The sequence below is a fragment of the Emericellopsis cladophorae genome (assembly GCF_022114955.1).
Source record: "Emericellopsis cladophorae strain MUM 19.33 chromosome Unknown NODE_83_length_74590_cov_113_560211, whole genome shotgun sequence".
NCBI classification, from domain to species: Eukaryota; Fungi; Ascomycota; class Sordariomycetes; order Hypocreales; family Bionectriaceae; genus Emericellopsis; species Emericellopsis cladophorae.
In genome coordinates, this window is record NW_026251008.1 from 40,762 (window position 1) to 63,236 (window position 22,475).

General features: G+C 51.6%; 5 protein-coding genes across 5 annotated transcripts; 3 read left to right on the top strand and 2 right to left on the bottom strand.

The window, feature by feature from the left end:
- Positions 1–210: 210 nt before the first annotated feature.
- J7T54_003795 (Coatomer subunit beta-like protein) lies at positions 211–3,289 on the bottom strand (the record flags this gene model as incomplete). Its single annotated transcript, XM_051510140.1, has 5 exons — positions 211–359; positions 417–2,304; positions 2,461–2,881; positions 2,933–3,046; positions 3,099–3,289. 5 exons carry the CDS (start codon positions 3,287–3,289, stop codon positions 211–213), a joined length of 2,763 nt encoding a protein of 920 aa, XP_051358939.1.
- A 1,812-nt stretch (positions 3,290–5,101) lies between these two features.
- J7T54_003796 (tRNA ligase-like protein) lies at positions 5,102–7,324 on the bottom strand (the record flags this gene model as incomplete). Its single annotated transcript, XM_051510141.1, has 1 exon — positions 5,102–7,324. The coding sequence occupies one exon, from the start codon at positions 7,322–7,324 to the stop codon at positions 5,102–5,104; it is 2,223 nt and encodes a 740-aa protein (XP_051358940.1).
- An 812-nt stretch (positions 7,325–8,136) lies between these two features.
- J7T54_003797 (Ankyrin repeat-containing protein-like protein) lies at positions 8,137–8,781 on the top strand (the record flags this gene model as incomplete). The annotated part of the gene is made up of 1 exon (XM_051510142.1): positions 8,137–8,781. The coding sequence occupies one exon, from the start codon at positions 8,137–8,139 to the stop codon at positions 8,779–8,781; it is 645 nt and encodes a 214-aa protein (XP_051358941.1).
- A 9,047-nt stretch (positions 8,782–17,828) lies between these two features.
- Positions 17,829–19,309, top strand: J7T54_003798 (26S protease regulatory subunit 6A-B; the record flags this gene model as incomplete). Its single annotated transcript, XM_051510143.1, has 3 exons — positions 17,829–18,124; positions 18,183–19,233; positions 19,289–19,309. The coding sequence occupies 3 exons, from the start codon at positions 17,829–17,831 to the stop codon at positions 19,307–19,309; spliced, it is 1,368 nt and encodes a 455-aa protein (XP_051358942.1).
- Positions 19,310–20,563: 1,254 nt separating this feature from the next.
- On the top strand, positions 20,564–22,325 carry J7T54_003799 (Stress response protein-like protein; the record flags this gene model as incomplete). The annotated part of the gene is made up of 3 exons (XM_051510144.1): positions 20,564–20,648; positions 20,702–21,064; positions 21,115–22,325. The coding sequence occupies 3 exons, from the start codon at positions 20,564–20,566 to the stop codon at positions 22,323–22,325; spliced, it is 1,659 nt and encodes a 552-aa protein (XP_051358943.1).
- Between the last annotated feature and the right edge of the window lie 150 nt (positions 22,326–22,475).

Genomic DNA, 22,475 nt, shown 5'->3' on the forward strand with positions numbered 1-22,475 from the left:
GGATTTGTTCTTTATTACATGCACCAATGGACCATAATCGTAGTACAGATTGGCGTAAAGTTTTAGTGGCGACGGCGTTTTCCTACCTTCCCAGTTTCCCCATCGCCCTTCATTTGGGATGGTCGTCCTCGGTGGAATGCTCTGTAACCTACCCATTCCGCTGGTGAGAGGACCAGTTTTCATTATGAAGCTGATTCAACCCGAGTCGATCTAAGCAGAGGACCCGATCTTATTCAGCCCTTTCAATGACCCTAGGCTGAGCGCCAGGCCTTGCGACCGGCTTCTTATCCGGACGAAACCAGTGATAGGGCCGTCCTCGCCCTCCTTTTCAATGCTGAGGTTCGCCAGTGCATCTTCGCCTGTTGATTGTTAGCTTACATGGCTGGTGGTTCTTTCGAAATGGAAGCATGACATACCGAATACGCTCCGCGCATAGAGATTGGCACTCAAGAATTGGCAATCACCCTTGAGGCTTGCCTCAGGGGTCAGACACTCCATGTTCGTACATGCCATGAGTTGCTCGAGGAACTCTCGGAGGGTCTTCGCCTTGGAGTTGATGTTCACCTTGTTCTCCCACTCAAATTCCGTCCACATAGTTCGGAACTGAGTTTCTGTGCAGAAAGCGGGCTGGATGTAGTCCATGATGTCGACGTGAAGATCATTCAAAATGACAACGTTGGTATCAGTCGAATGGGCACCATCATAAATGACGTTACCAAAAATGACACCAGTGTCAGTCGACGATACTTTGATTGTGCATTGCACGTTGTGGAAATCGTGCGGCCCGAGATTTTGGGTAGTGGGACGCTCAACCACCTTGAGGTCGCCGAGAGTCGCGAACTCGACCGACAGGTTTTGGAGTGTCTCCATGGTCTGATTCACCAAGAGGACATCGAGCACAATGTCGAATTGGTGCACCTTGACGTAGGCTTCCGCATATACGGGATCGGAGAATCCGGTAAGCTGAACAACCCGGCTAAGCTTGGAAGATAGGTCCTCTGTGGCTGACTCGCCGCCTGTCGCCCTCTCCAGATCAACCTCGGTCTCGTCGAGGCCGTCACTGGCGTTCTTCCTGGACAGCTGCCTGATGTCTACTACATCGTCAACTTGCACAGCTGTCTTGGCCTTCTCATGCGCCTCCCTTGCCGCTCTTTTCTTCTCCTCCACTTGCACCATGGCGTTGAACGCCTTGCGAGTATCCTTGAGCCACACATTCTCCAGCTCCTTCTTCTTCTCGAATTCTGCCAGAGAGCGAACGCAAGACATGATGCGGTCAACTGAATCCTCATCAATGGGTGCTTTGACAAATTGTGATTGGCCCACGCGTAGAATAGAGATCATGATGAGCATCGCCTCGGCACGTAGAGCGTTGGTCCGAGCCTTATCCGACGAGAGCTCAGAATGTCGCAGAACAAGCTTGACCAATGTTGATGAAAGAACCGAAGCGAGATAGTAGTCGCCATCGAGGATCAGTTGGCGCAACGGGGGCTTCTGGGCCGCTTTGACAGCTTCAAGCTTGGCCGCCGCCGAAGACTGGCTGGTGAGGGCAGTTTCTGTAGCGTACGTACCGTCCGCAAGGACCTTACGAGATCCGCTGGGAGCAGCAGGCTTGAACCCGCCATTAGGTTGTTCGTCTGCTAGCTCCTCGGAACTATCGTCTTCAAGAAGCCGCTGCTCTGAAGCCAGAATAGGAATCTCGCCCAGGCTGGACCGGATCCTTTTCCAGGCGTCTCGAATATCTTTCTCTTCAAGAGAATATTCGCCAATGATCCACATGATGCCACGATAAACCTTCCCAGCGCGTACCTCATCGAGAGTGGATACTAGTCGCTGAACGATAGTAGGGCGCAAATTGGGGAACTTCTCCACGACTTCCTTGACAAAGTTGATAACATCAACCGCTGACGCATTCGTGAAGTCGGCGATGAAGTCCATCAGAAGGTCTACGACACTAGCCGCAACTTCCGAGAATTTGATGGCACATTGATGGATAGAGTGAATGAGGAGAGATCGATACTCGGCGTTCTTCTCATATTCTTGGTCCACAGTCTTTGACAGTTCTTTCTTGAGAAGAAGTACCACTTCTTCAACGTTTTTGCTGGTCACCATCTGTAGTGCAATCTCAAGAGCCTTCTTGCGGACGTCTAGATCGGTGCTCGTTAAAGCACGCAGGATTTCCATCGTGAGATCGTCCAAGACACCGGGGTTTTTCTTGCGCAGTTGATCAACGCGGTCCAGAACAATGAGTTTCACGTTGTTATCTGCCTCCTTGATGCTCAGCTCGATGAACTTGGCGGCGGCAGCCTTGACGGCGACTGGGTTGTTAGTTAGGGCAGTCAGAGACGATGCAGCCTCATAGACAACCGTAGATGCGCTCGCTTCGAGAAGGTCAAAAATCAATCGAAGATAACGAGCCTAGAACGGGTAAGTATAGAAAAGAAGCACGCCGGGCCGACATACCTTGTTTTGTGAGTTTTGGATTGCGTCCTTTCGGATGAACTCGAGCTCCACAAGTTGAAGGAGCTCTTCAGCGTTGGCGATGCCTTCGAATACCGAGCTCAAGTAGATCAAAGCCGCATCGTGATCGATGCTGGCTAACGCAGCAAAAGCATTGCGTTTGCAGGTCGCATCCGTCTCGCTCTCCAGGAAAGTCGCGATAAGTTCTGAAGCATCCGGGATCAGAGATGGGGAGTGGGAGAAGATCGAAGAAATAGCGAAGACCGCATTCTTGCGGACATAAGCATGCCGATGTTCCAGACATGAGCGGGCTGAAGAAAGGAGGGGCTCAATGAGCTCAGCTTCGCGAAGCTTGCAGAGGAAGCGGAGGGTGTTGCCGCGAATGTACTCGTTCGGGTGCTGGAGATCGTTCCTGATGCCATTGCTGGGGAGCAGTCGTTAGTACAGCTCCTCCTGTGTGGACTGTTCGACCTACCAGACCAAGATCATTTCCTGCTTGAGCTTTCCACCGGCGTCAAGCTTCGGACATATTTCGTAGTAGAAATAGAGAAGCTTCTTGAGTCGCTTATCTTTGGCGGGCATAACAAAGCTACCGACGCATGTGAGTCAGTTGGCTATGCAGCGGGTCGCCTAGTACTGACCGTATAATATGCATAAGCAAAGAAGGCATTGAGTCACCATTGAGCATGATGGTCAAAATGCGCTTCATGGTCTCAACCTTCGAATCGTCGGTCCCCTTCTCGAGCTGGGTCCGCAGGTCGGACACGGAGGGAACGTCCGCAGCATTGTCCTGGTGGACCAAGCTGTATGAATGCTCAAGGAACCCAGACATTGTTTAAGTATTACGGGCTCCGCCCCGTCGCGTATCTCCTGAGCGTTCCGCGATGCGTTGTGGTTTGGTTTGCGAGGGGCCCTTGACGAGCTGTTGACAGCTGGGCGGTGGGGATATGATTAGGGGTTTCGGAGACTCCAGAGGTTGGCGACTTTGGATTGGGGCAATGAGGAAACCCCTGGTGAATTCAGGTCGAGATTCCGAGGCCGGATCCTGAGCCGCAATGCCAGATCTCTTTCGATTGACGGTCGCAGGTGCTGTTGTGATCGCACGATGGAGGCCAGCTTCATGAATATCTGTCCTGGAACAAGGTGGCACCAATGACCAACGCTACAGAGCGGGAATGGTCGTCACGTGAGGGCCCTACCAACGCGACCTCGCTGCCTCAACGTCGACCCAGACCCCTGTAGCTGTTAGCCCCGCGGACAATGAAGTTTCGTGACAGCGGTCCGAGCATCGCATTCATTTCCCCGAGGCTTCCTGGCGCAACAAGGCAATATGTCGGCTTCAGCGGAACCATTCTACCTCCGCTATTAGTACGCATCCTTCTTTCAGGGTATTGGTAGCAGGTACTGACGATTGACAGTTCTGGACACATGGGCCGCTTTGGCCACGAATTCCTTGGTGCAGTAACCTCTAGATGCATCTTAAAGTGCCATGTCACCACAATGCTAACCTCTCGACTCAGAATTCGATTTTCGGGTAGTGGGGGACGGACGTAGCGCAGTGGCTCGCTATGCAAACAACTCTAACTATCGAAATGACAGCTTGATCCGCAAAGAGAGTATGTACGAAGGCTTCTTCTTGAAACAGTGGCTGACCGTCACAAGTGAGCGTGAGCTCCGTGATCGTGGATGAAATCAAACGAATCATCAAATCCAGCGAAATTACCAAGGAAGACGATGCGAAGTGGCCTCAAAAGAACAAGGATGGGAGGCAAGAACTCGAGATTCGGCTGGGGTCCGACCACATCTCCTTCGAGGTTAGTCTTCAATACTCACCCTGTCTACGTACTCGATCATTGATCATACCTAGACGGCGAAAATTGGTTCACTGGTCGACGTCACTGAATCGGCGGATCCCGAGGGACTGCGCGTGTTTTACTACCTAGTGCAGGATTTGAAGGCTCTAGTTTTCAGCCTGATCGCCTTGCATTTTAAAATCAAGCCTATCTAGGTCTTGGACTCACTGGAGCTCGACGGAAAGGTTGCAGATACCCATGTTCAACCACGATGATAAATGGCGTTGGAGTTCTTATCTTGTGGATTATTCCCATCGATGTCAGTGATCGCATGGCACCCACAATTTACGGTGGCATTGTGCACCATCTACTGATATCTTCTCCAGAGCTGCAACGTGGGATGGTGATAGCATTGGTGATGCGATACTCAAGCATTTCCCCGTTAATTCACTGCTGACCTGACCGGGGCCTATTCTCAGCCTACCTCGTATGAAGGAGGCATCCATGATTCGCGTACCCGATTTCGCTCGAGGTTGTGGCCAATTAACGCGTGAGCCTGACATGCGATGCATTTGCAAAGGCCTAATCAACGCGAAAGCACAGGCTTGACCTCCCCGTGCAGAACTGGTCGGCTATCGAACACTACTTCTTGAATTTGGTTGTCTGCTGTGCAGCCTTCCTTCAACCACCTGGCGAGTAGGTCGTTGCTTTCCTTTGGTTTCACAGAATCGTCTCGAGTGCCAACAGTAATATGAGCGGTCTGGTTGACGCATTCCCAGCGGCCTGCGTCATCTATTAAACGAACCACAATGGCCATGATCCTTTCGTCAAACACGATCTGGTACGTATCATTAGCTCCACATGCTATCAAACGACGATTTCGGAGCACTCACCCTCTCTAGCAGAACATCACAGTCTCCGAGCTTGCCCTCCGGGTTGCCAGCTTTGTTCATCTCCTCTTGCATCTCCTTATAACGCAACCATAGCTCAGGTCGCTCCTTTGAGGCAGCGCGATGCATCAAGGTAACGTGAAACCTTGGTTGGACACGTCGTGTTTGCTTGAGTTGCTTCATGAAACGGGATGTGATTGCATCCGTTTTCGAGAAAGCCTCATCGAGGGAATCGGTGACACGGCTGGCGCTCACATTGACTGCCATGTACTCCAGAGACTTTGTCTTCTTCTTGGAGACTGATTGTTGTTGTTGCTGTTGCGATTGAGCTCCTTGATCTCTTTTCCCACGATCAGGTATGTCATGTCTAAGATCTGGTTTATAGCTGAGCGCAAATTCTAGGGCCGCATCCAGTTGTTCTGGTAAGGGTACTCCGGTGACAAGATTTGGAAAGTACTTGTTGAGCTGCACGATGGTAGTTTCGAGGTTGTGTCGACTTTCGGAGGTGGGATCAAGGCTAATAATCACATCAAACCCATTGTCAGGGGCAGAGAACGGCTTGCAGGCTTCGAACCGCGCAACAAAACTGTTCATCACGCCGATGTACTTGTCGGCATCGGTTGCAGCATGAATTGTCTGGTGATTGTCCCCTCTGCTGATAATTCTCTCCTGTGTGATACGTCTGATATCTTCAATGGTATCCTCGGTGTGCAGGAAGTGCAGGCAGACAAGTTTGGCCGTGGGATGCTGCAATTTAACATCCTTGATCAGTTGCTTTCGCTCGTGAGCGCCGGCGTTGTTTCGATCAGCGAATACCACTGGGTGCTGTTTCAACTGGTCAAGGACCGCGGCGGTGAATCTGCTAGGTCGGCCTTTGCCTTGGATATTGTCGTTCTGAATATGCCCCCAGCCGAAAAGGTGGTTCAGAGCCAGAGCGATGGTGGTTTTCCCACAGCCTATTGTGGCAATAGGACACAAAATGACGTCGCCTGTCACTTCTGTCATCGGTGCTGTGCCATCGTCGTTCGAATCGAAGCTTAGCTCCAAATTGGCAGCATCTGAGCCTTTGAGATTCTTAAAAGCAAGGAAATCATCGCGAAGCGCAATAATTCCGTGATTCTGATTGTATAGACGCCCGAGTTCCTTGTCAGCGGCGAGACGCTGGCGTGCATAAAGTAAGTATTCTTCGGTGATCTTGGCGTGTTTCTTGAACTTTGGTGTCCGGCCCGCAATGAGCGCTTTCGTGCATTCTCGCCACTGTCGATACATCAAATATGGCTCTTCAAACTTGAACTTGAAAAACCAGTCGTGATATGGCGCCGCTGATGGGCTGTGAGAACGCTTGCACCTGATCACAAAACCCTCGACATCACGTCCATCATGGGCGCCAGTCTCCGCAACCTCCTCCAGGAAAGCTTTCACCTCACTCACATCAGCCATGGTTGTCAGTTCCACCTTTCGGAAGCCCCATTGGTCTGCAAAGTCTTGTACTGCCGGACTGGGGTACGTTGCGAACTCGGGTAGGTTGAGATTGACGCCATGGAGGTATAGGCCTGCTTTATCAGGACCATAGGCCAGGATATGTTCCTCGAAGCTGTCATCGCACAACTCGGCGACGGCTGTTGCGTTTCTTTGTCTGAGCTCCCTGGCAAGGTCGGTTTTTGTCTTGCCCATGGCGGCAAGCTGCTCCTCGATCCGTCGCTCACCAGCACTGGCGTGGCTGAGCCCTACGTCTGAACGATGCCCAGTCGAATGTTTGGAGCAAACGATGAGAGTGTCATCCTCCAACCCCGCCACAAAGATGATGCAGCCATTTTCCTTGAGCGTGAGCTCGTACGGGCCTCGGGTCTGGGAACATATGTTGTCCCACTTGGTCTCGTTGACTTCACCAACATTGAAGAATTTGTCGTATCCTCGTACAGCAATTTCGGGTTGATTGCTGCGCGTTTTGGTTGTGAAGAGTCCTCTTGCGTAGGTGGGGAGGTCGCGGCGTTTGTAATCCCAGTCGTGCATTCGCCAGGAATCGACCTGGATCCCAGACGGAGAGTCCCTCACTTCAAATGTGGTCTTCTTAACGGAGAGGTTGCCTTTCTTACTATTCTTGCGACCTATTTCGAGCCCTTGGAGCATCGCAGCCACCTCCTCCGTGCTTTGAGGTGCGTATGGCGCTTGGACGCTCGCCATGGTGACGAATGGCTCTTTACCCCCCGCGAGTGCTGCTTTTTGATGATGGTTTTCGCGGCTGCTTCTTGAACACCTTGTGTTGGGGCGTTTGGTCGTTTCAGTCGTCGGGTGGAGGCTGCGAGAAGTCACTCAACCGAGTTTTCAAGGGGAAGGTGCGTACAGTCTGAAGGTTGGGAAAGGCGACGTAGAAGATGAACCCTCGGGTTGACCTTCACCTGCGGACAATTTAAGGCGATGCGTAGCACAAACAGACCGCTTTCGCGAATTCAAGTACGCTTGTTGGGCGGCATGTCGTGTTGGTATGGGTCCTCCCTCTTGTGAGTCAAGGCCGAAATGAAACTCGTCCATGGAGTACTCCGTAATACAGAGAACAGCCTGCTCTGTACATGCAGAGAGTGGGTTACTCAGGACGTACGTGTGAAGTTTGCAGACTTAAAAGCTACTACACTAAGGCGAAAAAATATTAGAGGTACGCTTCAGAAAACACTCTGCTATCCCGAAGTAGCATCATGATTATCGCTTGCGAGCAGAGATAGAAGAAGCCGTAGTGAAGTATCACGGGTCATCTATACTAGTACTGAAAAGTACCTAAAAGGTACCTAGTTGACTGCTTGGTTAAAAATGGAAAACGCTTCACCAAATGGCCGTGTGAGTACTACCCCCCACCAAAATTTCTATAACCCCACTATCACGTACCTGTCCGAGGCGTCATTGTATCGCCGGCTCTGCTAAGTCTTCACTACGACAGCATTGACCGGGCCAACACACGACGAACAATACGAATCTTCCTTAACGGAGCAGCTCTACTGGCAATGGCTCCGAATCCATTCATCCTTGCGTCCGACAACAGTCCAGAATTATTGCCATTGTTGCGCGCGAACTCGGGTTTGGCTTCATCGCAGGACGAACACGGCTACTCTCTTGTCCACGCAGCAGCCAGCTACAACCACCTTGACTTGTTGCGGACACTAGTTCGGGACTTCGGCGTCGATGTGAATATCAAAGACGAGGACAATGAGACTGCACTGTTCGTCATAGAAACCCCAGACGCCGCCAAGGTCCTTGTGGAGGAGCTTGGCGCCGACATTCTTCACAAAGGCTCCGAAGGGTTGACCGCCAGGGAGAAACTTGAAGGCGAAGGCGAATTTCCCGAAGTTGTTGCATACCTCATGACCAAGGAATCTGAACATGATATCGAGCGTACGATCTCCAACGCGATCCCTGAGTCGATACCTCCACCCCCAGAGGGCTTGCGAGTCACCATGGGTACCATGGACCCAGTTGAAGATTTACCCTGCGATGTCGACATTGAGTTTCGCCGCCGAATCGAGGAGCTTGCACAGCGCGACGATTTCGACACACCACAAGGTCAAGCAGATCTGCGCAGGTTGGTTGAAGATGCTATTTCGGACCAGGGGCTGGGTGACCAGAGGGCTGTCTGGTCGAGAATGGACTGAATGCCTCTATTTGGTGGATTCTATTTTCCACAAGAGGTATTGGTTTGGCTTCTCGGCAGCCTTGAGCAGTGTCAGTTCGTTGCAACTGCCGGAAACATTGCGAGAGAACTGAGTCGCACTGACAGCAAACCACGATCGCTGGGGGCTTGCTGTCAACAGGGTCGCCACTAGTTCCCGCAGCCAGTGTGGTCCTATAAAACCTTGCCAGGTTATCTTGCAAACTTTGGCAACTCCGTCGGGTTCCTGTGGAGTGTCGTAACGCGCAAGGAAACTGTCGATGCTGTCTGTCGGAGAAACCCGGGGACTTTGCAGTCGAATTAAGGATAGCCACTCGTACAACTCGCAAGCCTCAACCTCGAATCTAGGCCGGTCGCCTTCATGAAGGATATCAGGAGATATATCCGGGATCACAGCCCTGACTGACAAGTCTTTCGCAATACTTGGCGATGAGGTAAACCCGGTCGGATGGTGTTGTTGAAGCGGGTCTGGGCTCGGAGCTACTATGGTCAGCAAACTTCTGCAGATGATAGGCTTCACTTACTTGATTTGCCAATGCTACAAAAGAACCAATCATGTGGCTTATTCAAAACCACTCTGCAAGCATACTTCAATCTATCGAACCCCTTCTTTCCATGGAGCATCGATGGACATCGAAGGTCGTATGAGACAACTGCACGAGTCAGTGTGACACGAATAATGCAGTTTTGGGATGTGGAAATAGCATACCCCATCTCTGTTTGATCCCCTGGCGCCCTTCAGATCCATGTGGTCTACCCGTTAAACCAGCCTCTTCGTAGGACTTCTTGTCTAGGTACATAGTCAAGATGCCTAGAGCGTCAGCTAAGAGTCATTCGTGCAGATCAAGCCTTTTCGCACCTTCCTTGAGAGTAAACATGTTATCGACTGTTGTGATGCCTTCAGAAAGCATCAACACATTCCCTGGGCCGCATTAATGAAGCGGTACACGCCAGGAGTGGCCTTACTAACCTTTTTTTATGTACTCCGTGAAAAAGTCGCCCTCCAGAATCTGCTGCAGAGTCATGACCACGCGATGAAATCGCGGCGCTAGTTGCTCTTCCTCCAATTTGCGTAGGAGTGCACTTGCTAACTCCTGAGGCATGATTATATCTAACTGGAATTTCTTAACCGCTGCACGTAGCAGTTGTCGTGGCAAGAACCAGACATACCTTTTGAATGAAGTCCAAACCCATCAAATCTGACCAAGGTTTACTATTGTAGGGAATTTGGCCGCGCTGGGTGTAACCCATGGAGCCGTAAGTGACGAAACACCGTGGGGCTTGGTACGTCGCTGAGGGCATTCGGGCAACCATTGGCGTCAGTCGACGGTGCGAGAAACTCGATTTAGTGGTTGAAGTGAGGATATAGCAGTTTGTTCTGGTATAGCTTGCCTTGGATGCGCTGGTTGTTGCCCATGCAATGCTAAGGTATCTTGATGCCGGGGGAATCAGAGGAAATCAGTCGGCGTTGCTGCGGGTGTTTACTAAATTATAAAACTGCCAAACCCAATCGCCGTGCGGAGTATCCGCAAGAACCTGCTGAAGGGGAAATCATTTAATTGAGTTCCCGGAGACCATTAATATCGTAATAATGCTCCTTTTTGCCCTGAATGAAGTATAAGCTCCTTATATATATTGAAATTGATGATATTTGATCCATTGCAAGACTATTTTATACCTCATATCGGTCTGGTGGTCCCTTGCGAATGTACTTCAAATTTCCATTTTTTTCTAGATCCCCAGTATGAGGGCGACCAGCGACTTGAGAGATAAGCAGTCCAGGGATGAATCAAAAATTGCCGGGCAGAAAAGACCGTAAGTCCAGTCTTGTTTCCGACGACTGCGGTTCTCACCTCGACCTTGTCGTTCATCCAAATTTGCTGCGCGTCCAGCACTTTCATTGGGCCTGCGAGACTGAGGTAGGTGAGAGTTCTCGGGATCGCACGAAAGGTGGCAGCAGCAAACGTTTACATAACCTGCGGCGATTTGTGCCGAAGAGCATCAGTCGCCCCAGTCTTCTCACAGAACCTCAATCTGAGCTTCAAGATGCTTTTTCTGATTCGATTTGCTCAGATTTATGAGTCCTTCAGATTAGCAGAACTCAAAGCTCTCGCGGAGCTCGAGTGTGAAGATCTCAAAATTGTGGACCATGACGACCAGGTATTTGACCTAACACTCTTCACGTATTATTCTGACAAACATAGAATCCATTCTGTATTGTTGAGATGTCCTCAATCGAGGCATCGAAACGAGTAATAAGTCGATCAATCCTGGCGCAGTCTATTCATGAACTCTGGGGGTCAGGCTCGACTTTAAATGAGCTCCACGAGGATATCAAATCTATACTACCTGATCGTGGACACTTGTACAAGGATACATCATTCAAGTTCGAGGTGGAGTGTTTCCAAGGTACGCGATCGAAGAAGGCTCGGATGGAAATTATTCATTCCCTCGCCTATCTGCCATTTGAGGGTCCTATCAAAATGAAAAATCCTCAAGAGCACTTCACCATCTTCGAGTATTGGCCGTATCAGAGTGTGTTTTTGGGCATCGAAAACCCGGAACGACTCTACTTTGCCCGATTTGTCGGCGGGACATCGCGGGACGTCGTACACAAATATGACCTGAAAAAGCGAGGGTACATATCAACAACTAGTATGGATTCGGAGTTGGCTTTGATCACTGCCAACATTGCACTTGCGGACTCGGGAAAGCTGTTTTTTGATCCGTTCGTAGGAACAGGGTCTTTCCCTATAGCATGTTCGCACTTTGGCGCTACAACCTGGGGCAGCGACATTGACGGGAGAAGTCTCCGTGGTGATGGGAAGGATAAGAGTCTCAAGGGAAACTTCTCGCAATACGAAATGAAAGAGCGCATCGGAGACGTTTTCGCGTCTGATCTCACCAACACACCGCTGCATTTACGCAGGATCTGGGACGGTATCGTTTGCGACCCCCCATACGGTGTTCGAGAAGGCTTGCGGGTGCTGGGATGCAGGGATCCTTTGCTTAAACCGTGGCAACTCGAACTCAGCAAGAAGAATTACAAGTATGTTGATGACCCCCTCCCCCTCCCCCTTTCTTCTATTTCGAGCAAGGACAACAGCTGAGAACAAACAGAGAGCCCGATTACGTGCCGCCTAAGAAGCCATACAGCTTCTACGCCATGTTGGACAATATCCTGGCCTTTGCGGCGTCCACTTTGGTAGACAACGGCCGCTTGTCTTTCTGGATGCCCACAGCAAACGACGAGGATCGCGAAATTGCTATACCTGAGCATCCCCGTCTTCAGGTTGTCTCAGTTTGCACTCAAGTTTTCCACAAATGTCAGAGAAGTCAGGTCCATCGTCATTAAGACACGCCAACTAACAACATCACACAGGGTCACGTAGACTGATTACCTACCGTCGAGTGTCAGACGCTGAGGTATCTACAGCAGCTCTACAAGCCTTTGCAGCGCGCCAAAAATTGACTGTGGAGGGTAGAACGGCGGACGAACTAAACCCATTCAGAAACGAATATTTCAAGGGGTTCAACAGCGAGAAGTGAATCGATTGAAGAATGAAAGAGAATGCATATAACCGTCCATCAATACTCGTCTGCGACCGTAACAATTATACGGAGCCGATAGAGCACTTGGTCTTCACATCACTTGGGTACGCCTAGTGTGAAAGGCTACCTTATGGTGCGGCATTGTGATGAACATGGCTTCAAAGGACAGGCGACATCAGCCGCTCACAAATGGTCCCTACTAGTGGCAAATGCTACCAGAATATGGTGATGATGCAACTCTCCCAGCCCAAGCTATTATCTCAACATCGACTTGGCAACATCACCTGAATTCGACGGCACTGAAGCAGCCCCGATCTTTGACGTGCTTAAGCTCCAACTGCTGGAATCTATGCGTCGAGGTCAGCGTATGCTGTGAATACCGTGAATGGGTCGATGCACTCACTTTTCGCTTTTTGAATGGAAGTAGATCCCGCTGACTTCGCCTCTCAGCTGATTGAAACATATATAGTAGAAGCCCTCAAAACTGGCACCAGTGATCGTCCTCACGCGGTGATCGGGTACGAGGAAATGCTCTTTCCAGCGCATGAAGATGTGTTCCCGTTGAAACACATCAGGAATATGCACTATGCCTCGACGGGCCTGCTTTTGGAACGGCCGAAAAGCTCCGAATTTAGCCCAGTGACTGAGATCGTCCTTGTGTGTAGCGCCCCAAGCTTCATTTGCAGTGAAGAAGTTGTATTTCGAACCGATGATCTCTCCTTCGAAATAGGTGGTGAGCGTTGGGTGGTCTTCCGTAAGGCCTACACGGTGTTAGCTAATGATCTGCGATACGTATCCGGCGGAAACGTTCCTTGTATTCGCAGGTATCCGCACAAGAGGGACTCTCTTGGATCCACGTGTTTGATCTCGACTTGAACCTCGTACTTCTGCTTCTCGGATTGTTGCGTTCCCTGGAATTTGCTGCCAGGGCGCAAGAACGGACATATACAGGGAGGCTTGGTCTGAGCAATCTTAGCTTATCTATCGTTCAGCATAGTTGTGAGTGCTTCATACACGTAGGGTGGGGAAGTCATATGCACTCGATGGTACATTTATCTCCGTGTCTTGATCGACTAGCGTAGAATCGCCGATTTGCTCGCCTCGAGGCAGAGTTGCTGACTCGGCCATCGCAGGAGGATCTCTGGCTGATCGCAAGGAAGACGTGTTGGTATGGCGGCGATCACCATAATCCCTGAACTTGTCGTTATCGGCATTGTGATCAGCAGGCGGCTGAGGCGTCGCACTTATATGATTAGAGCCGGATGCGGGCGACGATGTTGTGGCGCGTGAGGACAAGTCTCCTGAGATATCCTCATCCAGTGTGCTGGTGCCATCGACTGGTGACTCGTCGCGGAAGGCGTGGCTCGGTGGGAGGCGTTCTAAGTCGAGTCCTGCAGGGAGTGGCATATTTCCATCTTCAATGAGCAGCGCACTTCCTCCTCTGTCTCCGCTTAATGGACTCTGTCTTTCGTCTGGACAAACTGAAAATACCGGCGAAGTTGGCGATTGGCCTCCTTGTGACGGGCCGGACGATGGAGTTGGCATCGTAACTTTCAAGCTGCGGACACAGCGGCCCTTGACTAGGTCGACTACAGTGTCGATACTGGCGCAACGTCCTGGTCAATGTTGAAAGGGTCTGTAGCAGAATGTGGTCGAGGCGCTTGTGTTGGCCTCGCCCAGCATGCGCATCCGCAAACGTCGTCGATGTCGTCGTGAATCGATGGCGATGTATTCGTGTTGATTTCTTCTTCGACAGAAGGTGTCGTGATAAAAGAGACACTGCGGCAACAGCTCTCGCAGATTATACCGCTCAGGGGTCGGTTTTGGTGCCCGAGGTTGCGAGGGTGAGTGATGCGGTGGCGAGCAACCTGGAAGTAGGTACGGCAACTCGAGGTGTAGGCCTTTCCCGGGAGAAAAAAGTCACAACGGCTGTCGATGTGGGCGGTAGGCGATAGTCCGAAGCGATAATGACGCGGCTGACGGATGGCGATGTAGGTTTTAGGCATTGACTGCTTAGTTGAGGGTAGATTCATTGAAACCAGACAGAGCGCATCGTGGACTTCCAGCCGTCGTGGGGAAGACTGAATGCTGGAGGCGATTCCCACGCCCCCAGCTGGTCCCCAGTATCCACATGCAGATCTTTCTTCTGATTGGTGTCCTTATTTCGACGTAGCCTCGTACGTACAACCGTACCTCCCTCCATGTTGGATAGCGCCGTTGGCGATCCACTGCTGCTCCCGCTACGTCGCCCACTCCGACCTAATAATGCAAACTCTGTCACAGGCTCTTGCATTCAGTCACTAGTGGTAGCCAGAAATATTTGTCCTCAGGTAAGTGGGGCAAATGGAGGCCGCGCGACCAGGATATCATGAAGTTGGGCCAGTGATTTGCAAGACATCAGGTATGCTAGAGAACTTGTAAATCAAGCCCGGTGACTGATGAATCCTCTATGGACACTGGGCAGCCTTGGTTTGTTTCTGCGTAATAGAGTTGCAAGCTTCAAAACATGCCAAGACAACACCAGTTCTCGAACAACACATTCCCAGAGGGCGATGTACTACCCCGATATTCCGCCCTTGGATGCCTTGTGGACGAACGCCGCTGGTCACAGCCTATCATGTTATATATGTACAGTGCACGCGTAGAGATGCACCGGTTCGGCAACGTCGTATGCCCTTGTGACAAATTCAGTACTGAAATGTCCTCAATTCTACTGCACGGGTGACTCAACCGCTGGCTATTCGTCATCCACAAATCTAGTGGCCAACCTTCCAAAAAAAGGCATTTCGTATCTTGGTATGTCAGTAAATAACGGTCTGCGCCCTTAAGTTCGCGGTAACAAACCTGTCCAATGTTTCCGCATCTCTATACGTCCGCACTACCAAGAGTGCAATGAGGGTTATGTCGCCAAGGAACAAAAGCCAGCTCATGAAAGATGACCATGCGAACAGAAAATGCAGCACCAGAATCGCAGTGAACAAAAGTGCTGACTGCCAGGCATGAAACCTGTCGGGATAACTTAGCTTATGGGCAAGGAGCTTGATGCACACACCCACCTCACGAAGTCACTGTTACGTTCGAGAATAAGCAAGACGATAGCCCCAATAGGCGGGAAGGCCAAGTATGCTAAGCATGCTTCGTAGTCCAATCGCAACCCGAGGCTTGTGTCGAATTCGCTGAATTCAGCAACGGGATGTGTGCCTGGCATAGGGTTATTGGATGCTTGCTGGTTCGCGCCACCGTTTCCCGACCATGGACCGGCTTGCCCATCGAAGCCTGACCAGGCCCTCTGCGGTTGCGGATGCTGCAATGGCGGCGGGCTACGGGTCAGATTCGGAGAGAAAGGTCGGCGCGTGTCTTGCGATGCTCGTGGAGACGCGGTGTTGTAATCCGGCGACGCGACGCGGCCGTGCTCGGGGGGCGAGGATTGGTAGGGTGCAAAGTCCATGGTATTCAGCGTGCCCGACCGTGGGGTCCAAAAGGCTGCAGGCAGATGTGATCAAAGTCTAACGGACACGCAAGGTGAGGCTGACGAGTGTTCAAGGAGTTAGGTCGATAATTTATAAACGACCCCGAGGCGTAGCTGCAATTGCATGACTCTAGGCCCTGGCTGCTAGGGTCCGGGATGTGGGGTGTTCAAATCCCAACCCGCGACGTGGACAACAAGAGTGGTTTTGAGTGCGTATCACTCCGGTCATTCATCAGTACCTTTCCTTCGCGTCCATGGCGCCAGAAATACATGCCAATTGCACAAAATGGCAAAAATAAGTTCAGTCGTACCGTCAGATTCTAAGTTTGGATCCATTTCAAGCATTGGTCACTGGCGACTTCGAGGGGCAAAGTCACTGACCACAAGTCCTTCACATCCATCAAATGTCGTCTGTTCTGTTAATTAAGCCACGTGGTCCTATTTCTAGCTGATACATTCGCTTACAGTAGTATAATTACATCTTCTCCACGCCGGTGAGCTCTGAATGCCTTCCTTCGCCCCTGTGTGCAGTCAACCCCTTATCCAGAGTAGATGCGATGATCTACGAAACCTGATTGTCTTCGTTCGGTTTATCTCCAGTCCCCTCGTCCAGCTGTGCTCTCCGAGACTCCAGGGTCAACCACAGGCTCTTACTGCCCCCTTCAAGGGCTGTAGTGACACCCAAACCAGCACTCTGGAGAAGATGTACCAACTGAGCTCGCAGACCATCAAGCCCTCCATCTATGGCCCCAACCCACTGGACACCAGCTTGGTCGAAGATCCTACCCTCTATACGGCCACCGACCATGAATAGTTTGGCCAAAGCACTTTGACATGTCGGCTCATGATACCCCGGGGTTTTGCTTTTTTTGGGGGCAGGAAACTTTTTGGGGACAGGCGATAGGACACTCAGTGCCGCCGCCAAATGTTGAGGGGATACGGCAGGAATGGTCAACGCCGCTAGAGGACCCACGAGCAGAGGCTCGATCTGTGCGTAAACGGAGGAGGTCGGAATAGGAGTGTTCTTGATGGTGTCGTATGCCACGGCGGACAAATCGTGAACGAGGGGCCCTTTGGCAGTCCTAGGGATTGAAGCAGATGCCGACGCGGCCTCCGCGTCGTGAAACTCAATGATCTTGAGTGCTACGTCAAGCATATTCGTTCGGAGGACGGACAATTTGACCTGATCAGCAATATCCAGATCGTCGTTCGGAGATGGCACTGATCGCAAAGCCTTGTCCAATTCCCTTCTGACGGACGCCCATTCCACTGCCGTGAGATTGTTGTGCTGGAAAAAGAGTATCAACGGCGTGGATCGCAGCATCGAAGTATAGGCGCGTATCATTTGTGTCTTCCGCGTCTCGACCGGACGAGCACTAGGTGGCTTAGTCGAAGGGACAAATTCGACAGCTGTTGCGGCCGCACGCGGTATAGCCAGCGCGGCATACTGGCTTCTTGACGCTGTCGTAAATGCGGATCTTGCACACCAGCTGCGGATGGAATGAGCCTCGCGCGCCCAATGTTGTACGCATGGCCGCGCAGCTTGTGGGAGTACGCCTACCATGCTATATGTAATCAGCGACAGACAGCAGCGTCTACGAGGAGTTTATTTACCTGATTGTTTTGTTCCAGCCTCACACACGGATAAGGTAGACGCGGTCACTAGCTATGGGAGCCCTTGAATCTTGCAAAACTTAACATGGGTCCGGATCAACCAGGGACCGCTGCCATATTAGGCCTAGTCCACGTAGGTGCATGATGACACCCGACGTTCGTACCTAGGTAGGCTGGAAGCTACTGGAGACTGGAGCTGATTACGCGCGACCTTACTGCCTTGCAGCTAAATATCCTTCGACTGGACCTTGCCATCCCGACGAGCACTACTAAGTTACGCGAACAGTGAACTTGGGCGCCCCTGCCACACCACTTGTAGACTGCAACAACTTTTTGCAGTTCTGAATTCATCGAGATCCGGGGACACTGCATCATCATTCCCTGAAACAGTCATCATGTCCACCCTCGAAGAGCTCGACGACCTCGATCGCAAGGAGAAGGAAGAGAAGAAGCAGAATGATGATGGCAAGGGAGATGCGGACTTGGATGCCCAGATGGACGAAGCAGAGGAGGAAGATGACATACTGGATGACGAAATCCTGAGCCTCGGAACGCAAGATATCCAGACTCGTAAACGTCTGCTGGAGAACGACTCACGGATCATGAAGAGCGAGCTGTCGCGACTATCGCACGAAAAGGCAGCCATGGGGGAAAAGATCAAGGACAATGTCGACAAGATTGCCAACAACAGGTGAGAGCAAGGCTATGAATGTCTTACAGAATTGCCCGCGCTAATGCAAATTACCAAGGCAACTACCGTATCTCGTTGGCAATGTTGTTGAACTGCTCGACCTGGACCCGACCGCCGAATCTTCAGAAGAGGGAGCGAATATCGATCTTGATGCGACCCGTGTCGGTAAATCAGCCGTGATCAAGACTTCGACAAGACAAACTATTTTCCTGCCACTCATTGGCCTGGTTGACTCTGAGGAACTGAAGCCCGGCGACCTCATTGGTGTGAACAAGGACTCGTACCTTATCCTTGACACACTTCCGGCTGAGTACGACAGCCGAGTTAAGGCGATGGAGGTCGATGAGAAGCCAACAGAGCAATACAATGATGTCGGTGGGTTGGACAAGCAAATTGAGGAGCTCGTGGAGGCTGTGGTTTGGCCGATGAAAGAAGCCGAACGCTTCAAGAAGATTGGCATCAAAGCTCCGAAGGGCGCGCTGATGTATGGTCCTCCTGGAACAGGCAAAACTCTACTTGCACGTGCTTGCGCGGCGCAGACAGATGCTACGTTCCTCAAGCTTGCTGGTCCCCAGTTAGTACAGATGTTCATCGGTGATGGTGCCAAGCTGGTTCGCGACTGCTTCGCTCTTGCCAAAGAGAAGGCACCCGCGATCATTTTCATCGATGAGCTGGACGCGGTAGGCACAAAGCGCTTTGATAGCGAGAAGAGCGGCGATCGTGAGGTACAGCGCACAATGTTGGAGCTGCTCAACCAGCTTGATGGTTTTGCTTCAGACGACCGCATCAAGGTTCTTGCGGCCACCAATCGGGTGGATGTCCTAGATCCGGCGCTTTTGCGATCTGGGCGTCTCGACCGCAAAATTGAGTTTCCTCTGCCGAACGAAGAGGCGCGAGCTCAGATTCTCAAGATCCATTCACGCAAGATGAAAGTTGACCCTGGTGTCAACTGGGGCGAACTGGCTCGCAGCACGGATGAGTTCGGCGGTGCCATGCTCAAAGCCGTGTGTGTTGAGGCAGGTATGATTGCTCTCCGGTCAGGAAAAAACAAAATAGGACACGAGCATTATGTCGATGCCATTGCGGAGGTGCAGGCAAAGAAGAAAGACGTGAGTCGTCCATTTTCAGCTCTGGGCTGTGATCTGATGCTAACTTTCATTTTAGACTGTCAACTTCTACGCATGAGCAGCGTCAGTCATCCGTTCTTTGGCAGACATCCCTACGGTGCGTGCGAGCATCTGGGTCAACTTTGGGTCGGGCGCATCGGGCTAGATAGAATTTATTTCCACGCTTGATGCCAATCTCATACAAGCCCAGGATGCATTGTCACAACGTTTAATCACCCCCCTGCCGTGCTACCACTCTCAATACCCGATACGATGCTCAGGTCCTCCATGATGATCAAGGTGCGTTGGTGCAGTGGCACGACCTTACTTCGTAGTTGTTGGTTGTCAACCGTCGGTCGGCTGAGTCTCGAGCTCTGTCAGCCGGTACTGTAAGATCAGATCAGCCTGGTCAGGTAAGGTACCTTAAGTCCGGTCGGAGCTTTTGGTCCCCTTCCGATGCTGCCTTCCCCGCATCGCCGATGTGTGTTGACAAGCTTTGCTCAAGTTGCCAAGACACAGTTGGAGAAATGCAGAAACTGCTAACTACGACCTAAGTTAGTAACCTGCTTCAACTGCAAGACATCAGGACAGAGGATCAAGTTTAATAAGCAAATGGCTAAGATCTTGCTTAGCTTCCTTACTATTATAGTTGACAGTTGAAGTTTTCATGCCACCGAATGATCTCTCCTTACCAGGTATGTTCTTTGTCGAGTAAGCTAGAGTCCGTAATCTCGAGCCTGACGTCATCCTGGGAAGTGAAGAAAGCCGCACTACTCCGTAGCGAGGGCTCATCCGAAGATCAAAAAGCGGTGCTCGTCCAGCAGCAGAGGGCCGGAGAGCAGTGATCGGCTGTTAAGGCCAATGCACTGCTCTCAGCCTTTCCGTAATAAGTCAGGACTGGCTAATCAAAGATCGTACGTACGTAGCAGCAATGCAGTGTCCAAGCTGGATCAGTGAGTGCGGGGGACAGTGCCTTGATGACCTGGCGGAATGCTAAGGTACCAGGTATGATGGGTGGCACATGGCAGCAGGTGTACTTCGTGGCCTGTGTGCCCTGGAGGCTGGATCCAGGTCGCGTACGTGTACGAGACAGTGACGTTATCGACCCAAGCTTGACAGTTCAGTTGACACAGCTCGCCAGTCACCACGAGCGGGTGTGACACAATGATTGCCTCCTGTGCATTACCTCATTGCTTTACCGGCACCCATCGGCAGGTAATTTTGCTCTTTCCAACAATCTTTTCCCTCATCCTCCCCTGTTTCCTCGCACTGGACTATCAACGTAAACTCTTTCTTAGGAAGTTGTTCCCTCGAGCACCAACGCTTCTTCACGATGAGATACCTTCCTACTCTCGTGACAGCGACTCTCGCTGTCACTGGAGTTGCTGCTAGCAGCTGGTTTCCTGGCAGCAAAGCCGGTAAGAAATGATTGACGCATCTTCCAATTGATCTTGAGTTGACATGTCAACAGTATACAACAAATGGCATGAAACTGAGCTGGAACGTTGGCTCTCGGATAACAATATTGCCTATCCCACGCCTGCCGATCGCAAAGATCTTGAATCATTGATTGAAAAGAACTGGGATTCATACGTTGTTGCTCCTTACAAGAGCTGGGATTCGGCTCAGCTCAGCGAGTACCTGCAAAGCAAGGGCAAGGAGACCGAGGCGGACGCTGAGGCGACAAAAGACAGTCTTCTTGAGCAAGTCCAAGCCAACTGGTATGAGACTGAAGACAGCGCTCAGCAGGCATGGGGCAGCGTCAAGGATTGGATTCTGGACACCTGGACTGAGAGCCAGCTGAAGGCATTCGCCGACAAGCACAGCATTCCTGGTGAGAAACCCTTCACTTACCGCCACGTGCGACGCACTGACAAAAGATAGTGCCTCAGCCGCGCCAGCGCGACACTATGCTGCAGAAGGCACGTCAAGGCTATGAGACTGTCGCTAAGAAACTTGGGGAAACGACCGCCTATCCTGGCAACTGGTTGTACGAGACCTGGAGCGAGTCCGAGTTGAAGGAGTGGCTTGATTCTCACGGCTTTCCTGCTCCCCAACCCTCTTCTCGCGACCAATTGATTGCTTCTGTACGCCGCAATTCACGCCTCGCATATCTCAGGTCCCGCTCGCAAGCTGCCAGCGCCACTGCCAGCGCTCAGTCTGCGTATGCGACGCTGACGGATATGATCATCGATGCGTGGAACGAATCCCAGCTCAAAGACTTCTGCGACAAGAATGGCATCCCCGTGCCACAGGGCACCAAGGTGAATGAACTTCGCGCTCTCGTCCGCAAGAACCGCGCTGAGATCCTTGGCGACACTGTGGCATCCAGCGCGTCATCCGCTTTCGGCGCAGCAACATCCAACGCGGAGAATCAGTTTGCGCAGGCCAGTGACAGTGCTGCTCTTGCCTCCCAGCATGCCTTTGATGCAGCTGTCAAGAGCTGGTCCGACAGCCGGCTTAAGTCTTATCTTGACGCCCGCGGCGTTCCTGTGCCCCAAGGCTCCACCACCGACGATCTCCGTGCTCTTGCCCGCAAGCACTCGCACAAGGCCGCTACCGGCTGGACTGCGTGGACGTTTGATGACTTCTCGTACGATAACCTAAAGGGTTATCTCTCTAAGAATGGTGATGCCGCAGCCAAGACGGCTGCCGAGAAGAAGGATGCCACGCGTGCAGAGCTCGTCAGCGCAGCCAACTCCGCCTACTCGTCTGCTTCGACTGCTGGCGGCTCAGCCTATGCTGCGGCTACCGAATACATCTCCAGTGCTACAGCTGATGCAAAAGATTCTGTCTTTGACTCGTGGACCGAGACTGAGCTCAAGGCTTATCTTGACAGCTACGGCATCCCTGTTCCTCAAGGTACCAAGCTTGAGGAGCTGAAAGCTCAAGCCCGGAAGCAGTCCACCTACTTTAAATACGGAACAACATCTCCCGGTGGCACTGTCCTCGCTAAGCTCGAGAACGCTGCCAAGGATGGCTGGAACTGGGTGGCTCAGCAGCTGAACTTGGGCAGCGAAGCTGCCAAGCAGAAGGCCGCTGAAGCTGAGGCTGAAGCGAAGGCCAAAGCTCGGCACGTCAAGCAGGAGCTTTGAGCTATACAGCAAGCAAACAGCTTCTGGCGTGCATTGCACACTGTTGCATGGTAATCGGACTCACCTTGCCCGCCACTGGTAACCGCAGGGTTCTTACACATTCCTTTCCCTTGTTATGAGCTTATGACTTGCGCGCTTGTTCAGGTTGTC